We start from the raw sequence: 14,822 nt of genomic DNA, 5'->3' as shown, positions 1-14,822 counted from the left end.
CAACCTCCCCCCGACACACCCCGGCTGGAACTCTCCTAAAAGGCTGTCGCAAAGACAAGGCTTGAACACTTCAGCATTATGTTCAAGAACTGATGCCGAAACACAGGTTGCGTGTAGACCAGAATCACGTGAGCTGCAGTTAGAAAGGGACAAAGGGGCTCATGATAATCACGACTAGGTCGGTTCTGTGTATTTCTCGGTAGCTCGGACCTTATTAACACACAGTAGGCATGCCTCGTGCATTTGTTTAATGAATAATTCTAATTCAACTGACATTTCTGGAGAGCAAGGCCTGTATTTAAATTCCTTTGAGGCCAGGCAAGATTACCACACCGCTCCTAAATGACAGAGATGAATTCAAATTCTGACTCTGCCTTGCCTTTCCCTTTACATCACAAGGGCCCCTGTGGAGTTAAGTCTGTTCTGGTCCGGAGGGCAGGGGAGGAGGTAAACATCACACACGCCTTGAATACCAGAGCAACAAGGTGACCACACCTGCCCCTGAAGCACCAGCTCGGTGGGAAGGAGGTGAGCTGTGTGTGCCAATTTCACTTAGAGGAAGGGAAGAAGCAACAAGAACCTTAATCCTGTGCACTTTGTCATGCACAATAAAACACGGTAAAAGGGAGAACGAATTTGTTAAACTTATGGCATACTTTCTCCTTCCCACTTAATATCACTCTCTGTAATTATTTCTGAAATTACATAATGCATTTCAGGATACGATTTATCTGAGAAGTGGAATATGAAACTACATTGGACAGCAGCAAACACAACAGAATGCTTCTGGATTCCTACTGAGACCAATTACCAGTGTAGCATATTTCCTTCTCAGTGTGTGGGGAGTCACACATGTTCACTTTCACAAACAAAGGGGAGACTGTGCTTCTAGGTCTAGAGACTGCCAGTACCTTTCTTAAGGACAAGGGAATGCATATATGAAAAAGGCTTCAAGTGAATTTTGCTACCACTGTGAACAACTGAAGATAGGAAACTTTAAGCTAAGGGGGGGGAGGCAAGGAGAGAGTGGCGGGGGTGGGGGGGTAGTACCCATCAACTGTGTTGAACTCTCGCTTTAACTTTCTATCCAGAATTTTTCCAGGTCACAGAATAAACTGACAATCTCAGGTATTTATTGCAGCCAGCAATAAAAACCATGCTGGTCGAAAGGAAACAGCAGTACGGCAAGGTATGAAGCTGATAGTTACACTGCCTTGTAATGCCAGGGTTCACAGAGCTATCTGACTACAAAATGTGAAACGAGCAGATTGTTTCTGGAGATTAAAGAAGATGAAGGGCTCTTTGAGGTGCCAGTGGCAGCAAAAGTTCTAATTAAAACCATGCCTTAATATTAAAACAACAAAATGCCTATCAGATTGGCAAAGTTTTAAAAGAATGCAAATACTTAGTGTGGCAAGGGTGAGTGGAAGCAGGTATTCTCATGTATTGTTGGTGGGAATGTAAATTTTTCCAGCATCTGAAAAGCCATTTAGAAAGTCTTATCAAAATAACTTTCCCATTTACAATAACAAATTTCAAACATGTATCAACCCCAGAGACCAGCACCGACAAATTTCACGCATCACTCAGCTTCGACAATTATCAACTCTTGGCTAACCTTATGTCAATGACTCTCCCACCCACTTCCCTCCTCACTAGATTGTTTTGAAACAAACCTCTGACCTATATTTTCATCCGTAAATGGCTTAGTAGACATCTTGAAAGGAAAATAACTTACATATTTTATGTATCACCATATCTAAAAAAAAGTCATTCCTTAGTATCAGCAAATATCTAGTAGATGGTAGAATTTCCCCCAACTGTCTCATACTGCTGTTTTTAACAGTTAGTTTGTTGAAATCAGGACCCAAACAAGGTTCACATACTGCATCTGACTGATATGTCTGCGAAGTCTCCTTGAATCTGTAAATTCCCATTCCCCTTCTTTTCCTTCACAGTTTGCATGTGGAAGAAATAAGCTATTTGTCCTACGACCTTCCCATAGTCAGACTTTGCTGATCGCATCCTTGTGGATCTCTTACTTGTTCCATTCTGTCTACTGGGCTTTCTGCAAGCTGGAAGTGGAATCTGGAGACTCAATAGGATTCAGGTTCAGTTTTGGGGGAGGAATACTTCATATGTGGTAAAAATGCAAGAGGAGGTGCACAGCACCAGGAGGCCTATAATGAATGGCTCTCTCTTCTTAGTGATATTAACAACATCCCACGGGTTGGGCTGATCCATCCGTTATAAAGTGCCTCATCAGCTTTTTCCTGATGGTTTTAGGCTGTGGTTGATGATCATTGCCTAGATCCCCATTTCATTAGGAAATAAAAAATGGCGATTTTCCAAGCCAGTCATCTCCTCTTTATTTATTAGTTGGAATGCTTCTATAAAGAAATTTCCCTCATCAAGTAATTGTTTACCTGAGTAACATTCAGAGAGGAAAGCTGGATTCCTTCCCATCATTTACCAGTTTTTTTAAATAATGTGGTGGTACCTCAGCATCCGCAAAGATCAACTGAGTTATTTCTCTTAATATTAGTATAAATGTATGAATTTTAAATATATTTAATGCATTTCAATATATTGTAAATATTTTCCTGTTTTTACAGGTCAAATGCCTCATTTTGGCCCTTTCAAGCCAGATCATGAGTTCTTTCCATAGGACTCCAGAAATTTTCACTAACTTCCTTGCATTCTGATAAGGCATGACATTTCAGGCACATCTTGCACATTTCCTGCACCAGAGCTAGAATCTGCCATTTCCCTAAGCAGCCCTGATCTCTTTTACTGGAAAATTGTGTTAGAGACCACACTGGCTCACTGCTACTGGATTGATGACTCTGGCTAAACATTTTTAGAGGCCCAAACTAGAAAATATATGTTTTAAGAGAAAATATATTATGAGTTAATGCTAATATTCTAATTCAGATTTAAGATTCTGGATTTTTATTTAACTTGTTTGATTTTTACATTTGTTTTTGTATATGGGGGGGGTAAGATTTTATTTATTTATTTGACAGAGAGAGAGAGAGAGACAGCTGGAGAGGGAACACAAGCCAGGGGAAGTGGGAGAGGGAGAAGCAGGCTTCCTGCCAAGCGGGGAGCCAAATGCGGGGCTAGATCCCAGAACCCCAGGATCATAACCAGAGCAGAAGGCAGACACTTAACGACTGAGCCACCCAGGTGCCCTGATTTTTACATTTGTATCTTTTTTCACTTTCATAAAAAATCTTGGTTCTTAAATAATTTTAAATATGAATACCTCTAGTCTCCATCATTTCTTCTTGGGGATTTATTCTAAGGAAATAAGCTAATACGACATCTATGGCCATGTTCTATACAGTAGCAGGGGAAAAAAGGAAATAATGTACATATAAAACAATAAACAGAATATAAACAATAGTAAGCTCTTAGAATACTAGACAGTCAATGATGATAATATAGCTTTTCAGGATGCCATTAAAAGAAAAAATCAATCAGATGAAAGCTACCTTTGTTTTGTTTGTTTTTGTTTTAAATGAGATATAATTGACATGTTATATTAGTTCTGGTATACAATATAATGATTTGATATTTGGAAGCTACTCTAAAAGAAAGAAATCAAAAAAAGAAAATAAAAGAAATCTAACACTCAGGCTAAAAACGCAATGGACTACTGAATAAATATGCAAAACCCTAAACAAAGTATTAGCACATCAAATCCAAATTCAGACACATATGAAAAGGAGCAAGCAGCGCTTATTCCAGTGCATGGCTGGCTTAATTGATAAATATCAATGACTATAATTCACCATATTAACAGAAAAGGGGAGAAAAATCTCAACAGATTCAGAAAAAACATTTGACAAAAATCAATATGCATGAATAATAATCAATATCATTAATAATCAACACTCATTAAAAAGTAGACATAGGGGCGCCTGGGTGGCTCAGTGGGTTAAAGCTTCTGCCTTTGGCTCAGGTCATGATCCCAGGGTCCTGGGATCCAGCCGCATAGGGATCTCTGCTCAGCAGGGAGCCTGCTTCCCCCTCTCTCTGCCTGCCTCTCTGCCTACTTGCGATCTCTGTCTGTCAAATAAATAAATAAAATCTTAAAAAAAAAAAGTAGAAATAAAGAGAACTTTCTTCAGCTGATTAAGGGTATTCTTTTTATAAAAATCCTATATTGCACATCATTCTAAATAGTGAAATTCCTAAAAAAAAAAAAAAAAAGTGAAAATCCTCTAAGAGCAGGAAGGAAAAAAAAAAAAGAAACCTACTAGTACCACTTCTGTCCAACAATGTATTAGAGATCCCAGCCACAAGACCAAAGAGGGAACAAAAAAGACGTAAAATTAAAAGATAGAAGGTTTGGGAAGGATTGAAAACAAAGAAAATTGTCAGTATTCACGGACAACATGACTGATTATCAAGAAAATCCAAAATAAAAGTTAGAAGATGAAAATTTTTAAAAAGTATACCATTTATAATATTATTGAAACACACCAAATATCTAGGAATAAATCTATTGAAAGATGTTTTAAGACTCTACCTGAAGACAATTTTTTAACTTTTATTTTAAATTTATGGATATATCATGTTCACAGAATGGAGGTCTCAAAACTATAAATAGTGCTTCACAAACTGATTCATATATACAGTGAAATTCCAATGGAATTGGAATGCCAATTGGAATGCCAAGAGTCAGCATACTTGGAACTGATGTTCCTGAAAAGTGAACATACCAAATGAAACTGAAAAGATTTTCAAAGGTCTGATAGATGAAAAGTTTGCTGAAATAAAGTCTTAACCTATACGTTTGAAGGACACATACTGTCCTATGAAATTCTGATTCATATGCAGGTGAAGTCATTAGACTTTGAAGAAAAACTTCAAGGATAAAGAAAGTACCAAGCAGGCGCTAAGGTAGAAAAGGAATGAGGAAAATAAATCAGACTCAATATTTCTACAAATTAAATGCCAGCAGAGAATGGAGCAAAACTCTAAATAACTGTGGTTACTGAATAGGACGTGAATTTATTAGTCACAATAATAATGCACCTAACAACAGAAGAGTGAAGAGGCCGGTGGGAGGAACTGTCCGGGTGCTGATGCCCTTGTCATCACAGCAGGAGCCAAGGACAACACAGGACCATCTCGAGTGCAGTTTAGAGGATATGATGACTCCGACCTCCTTCACTTTCACCTCAATTTCTCTTTCTTCTACTCAAGTAAATTTCAAAGTATTTAGGTTAATAACAGCATTTGGAGCACAATACCATTTCCCCCATGCTTACCTTTAGTTCTATGTCTGGAATAATAGTTACCAAGGATTAACTTAGTGAGGATATTTCTGGGAAGAATTTGTTTGTTTGGGATCTATTTTATGTACTTTTTTATTCTGTATTCCTTCAACTTTTTATGAAAAAAAAATTATTACTCCAAAAATGAGTGAATAAACTAATCATCTGTGAAAAACAAAGGATTTCCTTTTATTTTTTCTTGCCAAATTATCAAAACGAATTAAACCCATCCATCGCTTGGTGATAGAATCAGTTAAGTATTCATAGAAACGTACATCATTTGCTTTTTCAAGCATATACCTAATGATTACAAAATTATTAAAATAACATTCCTATAGACTGTCTCTCCCCAAAATTTACATTTTGAAAGCTAATCCCCAAAGCTGAAACTAATATAACACCATATGTTAACTATACAGAGAATTAAAATAAAATTAAAATTAAAATAAAGAAATCCTCAGGGCCCTTGAGTGGCTCAGTTGGTTAAGGGTCTGCTTTGGCTCAGGTCACAATCCCAGGACCGGGGGATCCAGCCTCCAGTCAGGCTCCCTGCTCAGTGGACAGTCTGCATCTCCCTCTCCTCCCAGTTCCTTCTCTCTCTTTCTCTCTCTCCCAAATAAATAAATGAAGTCTTTAAAAAAAAGAAAAGAAAAGAAAGTAAGCCAATCCTCAGTGTGACAGTATTAGGTGGGGCCTCTGAGAGGCGATTAGGTATTGAAGGTGGAGCCCTCATGAACAGGATTAGCATCCTTACAAAAACCCAGACTCCAAGGCTGCCTCAGTCTGTAGAGCACATGACTCTTGATCTTGGAGTTGTAAGTTGAAGCCCCATGTAGGGTGTGGAGTCTGCTTAAAACTAGGAAAAAAAATTAAAATTAATTTTTAAAAAAGAAGCCCACAGAGCTCACTCGCCCCTTCAGTCATATGAGGCCTGAGCAAGGAGTCTGCTGACTGTGATCCAAGAAGTAAGCCCTCACCAGAATCTATCAGCCCCTTGATCTTGGACGCCCCCCACCCCTCCAGAACTGGGAGAAATAAATTTCTATTGTTCATAAGCCATCCAGCGTATTGTATTCTATTACAGCAGCCTAAACAGATTAAGACAAATGCTCATTCAAGTTCACAGACGCCACAAGATTGCAGATTACTATCAATCAGGAATAAAGTCAACCATAACTTATGTGACAAAGACTCCTCAGAATTCTCTCTAGATTTCATAAATAATATTAACAGAACTACTGTCCACTTTTCAAATTTTAAAATGGAAGTATATGAATCATCTACCAAAAAAGATTTAAAGGCACAAAGTGCTTGCTAATGGGAATTTTCTTGATAATCACTCATGACGCTCAGTGGTACAGCTAAATAGCAGTCATACTAGCCAGCAGGGAAATCAAACTTATTTGGATCCATATTCCCTTTATAGTAAGACCAGGAGCATCTAGTTTCTATATCTTATCACTTTCACAATCTGGACGAAAACAAGGAAGAAATCCCCCAAGTCAAATAGGATATATTAGAAATACAGATAAAAGGAAGGAAGGGTTTTAAAAGAAAACCAAAAAGGAGGCACTTGGGTGGCTCAGTCGGTTAAGCCTCCAACTCTTGATTTCAGCTCAGGTCATGATCTCAGGGTCATAAGATCAACGCCCATGTCAGGCTCCGCACGGAGACCACTGGAGATTTTCTCTCCCTCTCTTCCTCTGCCCGCCTCCCCCCACCTCCAGAGATCGCTTGCACTCTCCCTAAATCAATAAACAAAATCTTCTAAAAAAATTTAAAAATAAAAGAAAACTAAGAAAAATCTCAATTTTTCAAGAAGCTAAAATGAGGATTTGTATGTCAAATTTGTATGTCATTTGTATATCAAATTTGTATGTCATTTAAGCAGAAATTTTTTCCTCAATATTTAAAATAGACAAACTACCCAAATGTTTCCAAATTTCCAAAAAGAGACACCTTTAACTTCAGGATTATTCTTTAGAATTTGAACCAATATCCTATTAATATACTTGTTTTTTTAAATTTCCATGACAAATCATTTTTTTATTACCAGACTATTTCAGTATGTACTGATTGTAATGCGTTAGCGTTGTTTTGCTTTGTTTTCATTAAAGGAAGTAAAGACCATTCTTAATACATAAGAATTAGACAAGCAGAGGACGCAGAGTGCAGAGGGTTGGGGTGGGTTGGAGGGGGGCGGTGCATTCCAGGGAATGGAAAACAATAAAAAGGCAAAAAAGCGACTCATTACCTGCTGAGCTGTAGCATCCTGTTGGACATAAGCTACCTGCCCTGGGTCTGTAAACAGAGTCTAGACAAAAGAAACAACAACAGGAAAAAAAACCTATCAATAAATCTTTAGACAGTTTGCCTACACAGGAAAAATTATCCCACTGCTAAGCACCAATTCTTGGCAGACTTAATTTCCATATAGCTAGTAATAATCCTTCATTAATAAAGAAGATAAAGACAGTAATCTTACTTTTAGCTAAAACCTTTCATTCAGATGGTTCCAAAGAGATTATATAAGTTAACCATCTCAACTGGCTAACATACTTGACAATTTTACCCTTAAGCAAAATCTCTCGAGGTTGAATGTCACAGCTAATTAAAAAAGGTATGTCCCAAAAATGTAAGACATGGCATGAACAAGGGCGCATACATTCACACATCACACTGTGTACCACAGGAGTAGACTTGGGATTAAGTGAAAATGGATGGAGACATACAGACACACAGAAGACTAACATATACACAAGGATAGCTTTCAAATATATATAAATGCGTGCTCATTACCAAAAAAGTAGAAGGGAAATAAACTGAATTTAATGTTCCATAGGTTCATTCCTGCATAAAGTCAGTAAAATCATAATTTTTAAAAGGTCTTATTGAAACACATAATTTGGGTCATGATATAGCAGAATTAACTAGAGAAGGAAAATCTTCGAAATCATTTTAGTCAAGGTACCACAGAAAATCGCCAATCCAGAAAAATATTCTGCCCAAGCCTTTAGCAAACCCAGAGGAATAAGAACTATGGTTCAGTTCTGATTCCAGAGGTACATCTAGGAATTTCAGCCAGTTGTATGACTTCTTAGACTTGCTATTTTAAAATTATTAAAAGTCAAAAGAGCATGTGACTCTTGATCTTGGGGTTGTGAGTTTGAGCCCCACATTGGGCACAGATTACTAAAATAAAATAAATTTTAAAATCATCAAAAATCAGACATTCAGTAACACAATAATAAGTTGCCTATAGGACATTCTTTACATAAACTATCCGAACTTGTTTTAATATAGTCAGGGGATTAAAACTAAGTAGAAACATCATAAAAGTACCATCTGACTACTTGGTGACTTTCATTTATATAGATTTAGAAGTTTTCAATTAGGTGGGCCCTATTTCTTCTTGGGAGTGATTTGAGCCCCTTGATTAAATACTGCATGAGGGCAAATTTTTATTACCAAGATTCCACTACAAAAGTATGGTACTTGTTTTTTTGTTTTGTTTTTTTTTAGTATATTTAAAAGTGCTCTCTACATTCTAAAGCATTAACATGCAAACTAACATTTACATATTTATTTGTGTCATGCATTTGGAAACTTAACACGCCAAGTCACTGAGAAAAAAATAAAAGAAAGCAGTTCTAACTGCACAGCTTTTACCTTTGTTTCTATTATAGTCCTACAAATCAGTCAATTATTAATAAGGAACAGTTAATAAACCAATAGGACTTTTTGCTTACACCTTTCACTGAAATAATCTGTATGTTTTTATTGATCCATCTGTGATTAAGCTATACAGAACTAAATGCCATTTTTGACTTGGTTCTTGATACTTCAGAAAAGTAACAAGTTGATAAGCTAGTCCATGGTTGCTGGGACAAGAACTCAGAGGAGGCTAGTGCTCTAACCTCCTACTATATTTAATTTAAATAAAGCGTCTCTTCCTCTGCCAAGTTAGTTATAAGCTCCTGAAAAGCACAGATTGTATCTGAATCATATCTTGCATCACCAGCACCTAGCCCAGGGAGGACAGAAAATAAACATAAGTCAGTGGGGAGTTAACCAATTAACAAACAAACTAGAAACAGTAACCCTTCACATGCCTGTGCGGCTTCCACAGGATGGATGTACACCAGTGTGTGCTCAGGCCCGTCCACTGAAGTGTAGGAGGCACCATCTGCCGTGTACACCACCTGCTGGGGCGGACGAACCTGGTCATCGGTGTAGACAATCTGAGCCACAGTTCCAGCGTCAGGAACAAAGTGCACCTGGGGCAGAAAGCAGCAAGTATATAGTGAGTGTCCTTGTAGAACAAAACCAATCTCACAAAGATACCTGGCTGACCAAGCACAGTCCACAATTATATCTCTAAAATATTCCCAGTGAAAGGAGAATGAGAACTGATACACCCTAGTCATCTACACTGTTAGTGACTTGGGGACAGGATCCAAGGAAGGAATCCTTGTCACTGATTTGCTAGTTAATATCAGGCAGCTGATATAAATTCTTCTTGGCCCCAAATGTCCAATGCAGACATCTCTTTTGGCGAATCATCAGGGGGCAGTCACCTGATTCTGGAAATGTGACTGAAGATTCCTGGTTGACCACATTACCAAAATACGAAATACAAATTATTCTGCAATGTAAAACAATGTCAACTCAAAAGCCAATTGCCCTCAACACATGATAAATATTCTGCTTTATAATCAATAGTGCCTTTCTTCAGACATATTAAAACAAGGTCACTTTCTTTCCTACATGTTTTTTTCACACTCCAAGGCTATCCCGGAGGCATGGCAGTAAGCATATGCTGAGTCAATGAATGTTACAGAACTCTTCCTTGCCAGCAAGATAAAGACACAGAAAATTCTAGTCTAGTACTTTTAAAGGGTTTTGGAAAACTATTTCAGTTGTCACCAGGGTAAATAATTTTCTACCTACCAAGAATGAAAGCAGAAACTGAATTCTATAAAATGCTTTCTGGATAGTCAGCTTAGAGGAGGTTTGACTTCTTGAAGGCTAGAGCTTGGCACACAGCCTGATACCTGATATTGAAGGTATGGAAGCAGATGGCCAAAGCACACATTTGGGAGAGAAATAATTTATGTGCTGATATCAACGTTAGTTGGAATCTTTACTCTTATGCTATCCTGGCGTTGGACCTAACTTTTTTTATTTCAGTTTTTTCCAGCAGTAGATTCCAAAGACGATATGAGGAAATTTAATCCCCAGAAAGAAACCTGGAGACCAAATGCAATCAAACAGAAATAAAACAAACTTCCACTTTTAAACTAAGTATACTGTCCAACTTCTACACAATTTTGGTTTGTCCATGAAGATACAGTTTGTATATTGCAAGAATTGGACTTCTAACAATTGGCACAGCTTGAAGTGCTGCAAGATAACATTTTGGCTTTAGATTTGTGCATTAACATTGAAACTTGGTCTCCGTCACACAGTATCTTGCTAAATCAGAGTTCCTGGCTAGGAAAAGAAACAACTGAGAAGAGGGAGAGCAATGAAGGGTGTTGAGCTCTGCTGTTTACTATCCAATTACCTACAAAATGGTGACCCTGTTTTTTGAATGAACTACATTTTTGCTCATAAACAAAATACACCAAAATACGTAGCTACATGAAAGTTGTCTTCAAAATGGTTTCTGTGAGGATCAGAACAGCATTCTCAGTTATCCTGCTGGAAGCATCACTAGAACATTTTTTTTTAAGTATTCAGACTCAGACTTTAAATCATACCAGAAAACTAATTTTATTTATTGCAATATTTGCTGTATTACTTAAATAAATGTGTATATTTAAGTGTTTAGTGTTAACATCCTGATTTTGATAATAATACTAAGATTATGTAAGTTAATGAAAAACTAACTTAAAATTGCATTATTTATTACAATGCTTAAAAATTAAGTTTTATACTTTGGCCACACAGGATTCCATATGACTGTGGACTGTTCCCAGAATTCAAATCCACATCAAAAAAGCGGACATTTGCCTTTGCTAAGAATAGTCAAAATAACACGCTGCTGGTTATGATCACGGTCCAAAAGGCCGTGATCATCTATCACAGCAGCATTTGGATAAGTGGCCTTCCAGGTGGCTGACTCGATGGGACAGCTTGCCATTAGACCTTTACATTCTGAATTTGAAAGAAAAGAAAAAGCCACTCGGTAGACATACTTTGTACTTCATTACACACGAAGAATCAAAACCTTATACTAGGTAACATGAAAGAAACACTCCAGTTGGAGGCTTTTCGCGCTAAGAACATAAAATAAAACCGGGCAGTGAAACAAACATGACAGTAAGTTGCGGAAGTGGCAAAGAAGCCTGTGGGTGGTCCCCGAGCCCTTGTAAATCATAGTGACCCATACTGGTGGAGCACTCGAAGTGCCAAAACCCTCCGTATTCCGCCTGTGCTGGTCCTGCACGTCCCCTTCCTCCCAGCTACTCTCACTACAGGGAAGCTGGTATTTCTTTAGCTGTCAGCAAACCGACCCAACTGAAATACCCCTACTAGCCCCAAGCTGGAAAGCCCACTCTTCACCTGTGCGGCATTCTCTTCGTGCTCTGCAGATGTGGGCCACACGTGTGAGCTCTCATCTTTGGAATCCATCCTTCCCCCTGCTGGACAGCTCCACGTCCGTCCGGGGCACCTAGAGCTGCACCGGGCAGAGGACAGTCATCTGTCTACCACGTGCAGGTTCATGAAGGAGAGACAGAAAGACCTCTCTGCAACGTGCCTGAAGAAAAAGAGAAAGTAAACCAAGTTCTTTAATAGATGAATACATTTTAATAAATTACAGTTTCAACCACAAAGGGAAAAAAATAACACATCTGGACAAAAAGGTGAAAATGGAGAAATTATTTCTAATGATAATACAATGTATTGCATGCTTGCTATGTTCTAGACACTCATCAGGTAGGTGTAAACTTCACTAAAAATACTAAAGGTCTGGGGCTCCTGGCTGGGTCAGTCCATAGGGCACGTGACTATTGATCTCAGGGTCATGAGTTCAAGCCTCATGTTGGGGGTAAAGTTTACTTAAAAAGTAAATGAATGAATAAATACTGAAGGTCAACGACATAGACTAAAATAGAAAAAAAATGCTGCAGGTATATCTGAGTTCTGTTGATGAGGAGAACAAGGTTTCTAGAGAGTAAATGCAGGTAAGTGATAGATTCATACCCAAGCCTGACTGTGGCACAGCCCAGCTCAGCTGTCCCCTGCACACTTGCTCAGACACTGACTTCCTACACCACCTACACGAAATGAACAGCAGAATAATAAAAGTCACAAAAACAGGAAAACGGCAGGCAGAGAAGACTGAATTTTTTGGGCCACAATCTGGTGAATATAAATGTAGATTCTGTTTCCCATTTGGTTAATGCAGGATCAATTAATGAACAAATCACAAACCTTAATAAACATCAACCTGCACTAAATCTGCATCTTGAAATCTTTTCCAAAATAGGTGGGTGTTTTCCATTTTTAAAATTTTTTTTATTTTTCCAAAATAAGTGTTTTAAGGATATCAATCTTATGATGATAAAACATGGACATGTTAAGACTCATGTGAGATTTGCTGTTTAATGGAGCAGCTACGCCTGATATACCTCCTCCCGCCATCCCATTAAAGCAGCATGCATAAACAGGAAAGGTAAAACTGCTTAGAACACCACTACACCAAAGGTAAGGATCCAGTCAGAATTTTCCCCATTATTAATGGAAATAAGCCAAGAAGCATATTCTTAGGCTGCACATGGTCCAATGTCTGAACCAGAATAAGACTCAAAGAAGAAAGAAAGGAGGGACGCCTGGGTGGCTCAGTGGGTTAAAGCCTCTGCCTTCGGCTCAGGTCATGATCCCAGGGTCCTGGGATCGAGCCCCACATTGGGCTCTCTGCTCAGTGGGGAGGCTGCTTCCCCCTCTCTCTCTGCCTGCCTCTCTGCCTACTTGTGATCTCTCTCTCTCTCTCTGTCAAATAAATAAGTAAAATCTTTTTAAAAAGAAGAAGAAGAAGAAGAAGAAAGAAAGGAAAGACTGGAGGGCTCCTGAGTAGGGTAGGCAGTTAAGTAACCAACTCTTGGTTCTAGCTCAGGTCGTGATCTCAGGGCTATGGGATGGAGCCCCGCATTGGGCTCAGTGCTCAATGCGGAGTCTGCTGGGGATTCTCTCTCCCTGTCCCCTCTGCCCCTCCTCTCGCTCTAAAATAAATAAAATCTTTAATAAAAAAAAAAAAAAGAAAGAAAGAAAAGACTGTAATAAAAGAAAAGACTGCAATATCCAATGTCTGGCCCTTACTCTGGAAAACAGAAACTGCCACATCACGCTGCCTGGGAGACTCTCCTGAGACGCTGAGGAGCCTGTCCCCACTTCACCTCAGCATTGTCATCCTTACCCCCACCCAAAATCACCCCCGCATACACTCATCCTGCATACATACACCTGACTCTTCTCCTCTCCGTCAGAGGATGCTGGAAACAAAGCCCACGTCTACCAACAGGTGAATGCATAAACAAAGAGTTATGGGGGAACTTTCTGGATAAGTGGTAGTGTTTTATACCTTGTATCCAGACTGGGGTTGTGGTTACATATGGAATACATGTATCAAAAGTCATCAAGCTATTCAATTAAAATATGCTTAAATTAGGGGCATCTGGGGGGCTCAGTGTGTAGAGCAGCAGGCTCTTGATTTTGGCTTGGGTTGTGATCTCAAAATCCTGGGATGCAGCCCCCTGTGAGGAACCCGTGCTCAGTGGAGAGTGCCTGAGTGCTTGAGATTCTCTCTCCCTCTCCCTCTGTCCCTCCCCTCACTTGCATGTCACATGCATGTGTGCTCTCTAAAATAAATAAGGCTTTTTGGGGTGCCTGGGTGGCTCAGTCCTTGGACGTCTGCCTTCGGCTTGGGTCATGATCCCAGGGTCCTGGGATCAAGCCCCACATCCAGCTCTCTGCTCGGCGGGAAGCCTGCTTCTCCCTCTCCCACTCCCCCCACCTGCATTCCCTCTCTCGCTGTGTCTCTCTCTGCCAAATAATAAATAAAATCTTTTTAAAAATAAAATAAAATAAATAAAGCTTTTTAGTTTTATTTTTTTTAAAGATTTTATTTATTTATTTGACAGGCAGAGATCACAAGTAGGCAGAGAGGTGGGCAGAGAGATAGAGGAAGGGAAGCAGGTTCCCTGCTGAGCAGAGAGCGAGATGTCGGATCCCAGGACCTTGGGATCACAACCTGAGCCGAAGGCAGAGTCTTTAACCCACTGAGCCACCCAGGCGCCCCTAAATAAAGCTTCTTAAAATTAATTATGTGTTAATTACACCCTAATGAAGTTGGTTATTTTTTAAAAAGGATACCTTCCTTACATAAGAGTACTATTCAAGCACATATAAAAAGATATTCAGGGCAAGCTGCATAGTATGTGAATTATATGTGAACAAAGCTATTATTTTTTTTAGAGGAACAAATATATTAAGAAATCTAGGAATAAACGTCACCAAAAATATTAAGAT

At 38.9% G+C, this 14,822-nt stretch overlaps 1 protein-coding gene across 3 annotated transcripts in view; it reads right to left on the bottom strand.

The window, feature by feature from the left end:
- Nucleotides 1-11,924, bottom strand: part of PRDM10 (PR/SET domain 10) — a gene marked incomplete at its 5' end in the record, with an annotated part of 60,164 nt that extends 48,240 nt beyond the window's left edge. For 2 of the 3 annotated variants that reach the window (XM_080816898.1, XM_080816896.1), the window contains 3 exons: nt 7,543-7,602; nt 9,401-9,565; nt 11,856-11,924. In XM_080816898.1, coding sequence (XP_080673024.1) covers nt 7,543-7,602; nt 9,401-9,565; nt 11,856-11,924 — 294 coding nt within the window. The remainder of the gene's footprint in view (nt 1-7,542; nt 7,603-9,400; nt 9,566-11,855) is intronic. The other variant, XM_080816897.1, reaches the window with a different exon arrangement.
- Between the last annotated feature and the right edge of the window lie 2,898 nt (nt 11,925-14,822).

The sequence above is a fragment of the Martes martes genome (assembly GCF_963455335.1).
Source record: "Martes martes genome assembly, chromosome: 10".
Classification (NCBI taxonomy): Eukaryota; Metazoa; Chordata; class Mammalia; order Carnivora; family Mustelidae; genus Martes; species Martes martes.
This window is presented reverse-complemented; position numbering and strand designations above follow the sequence as displayed.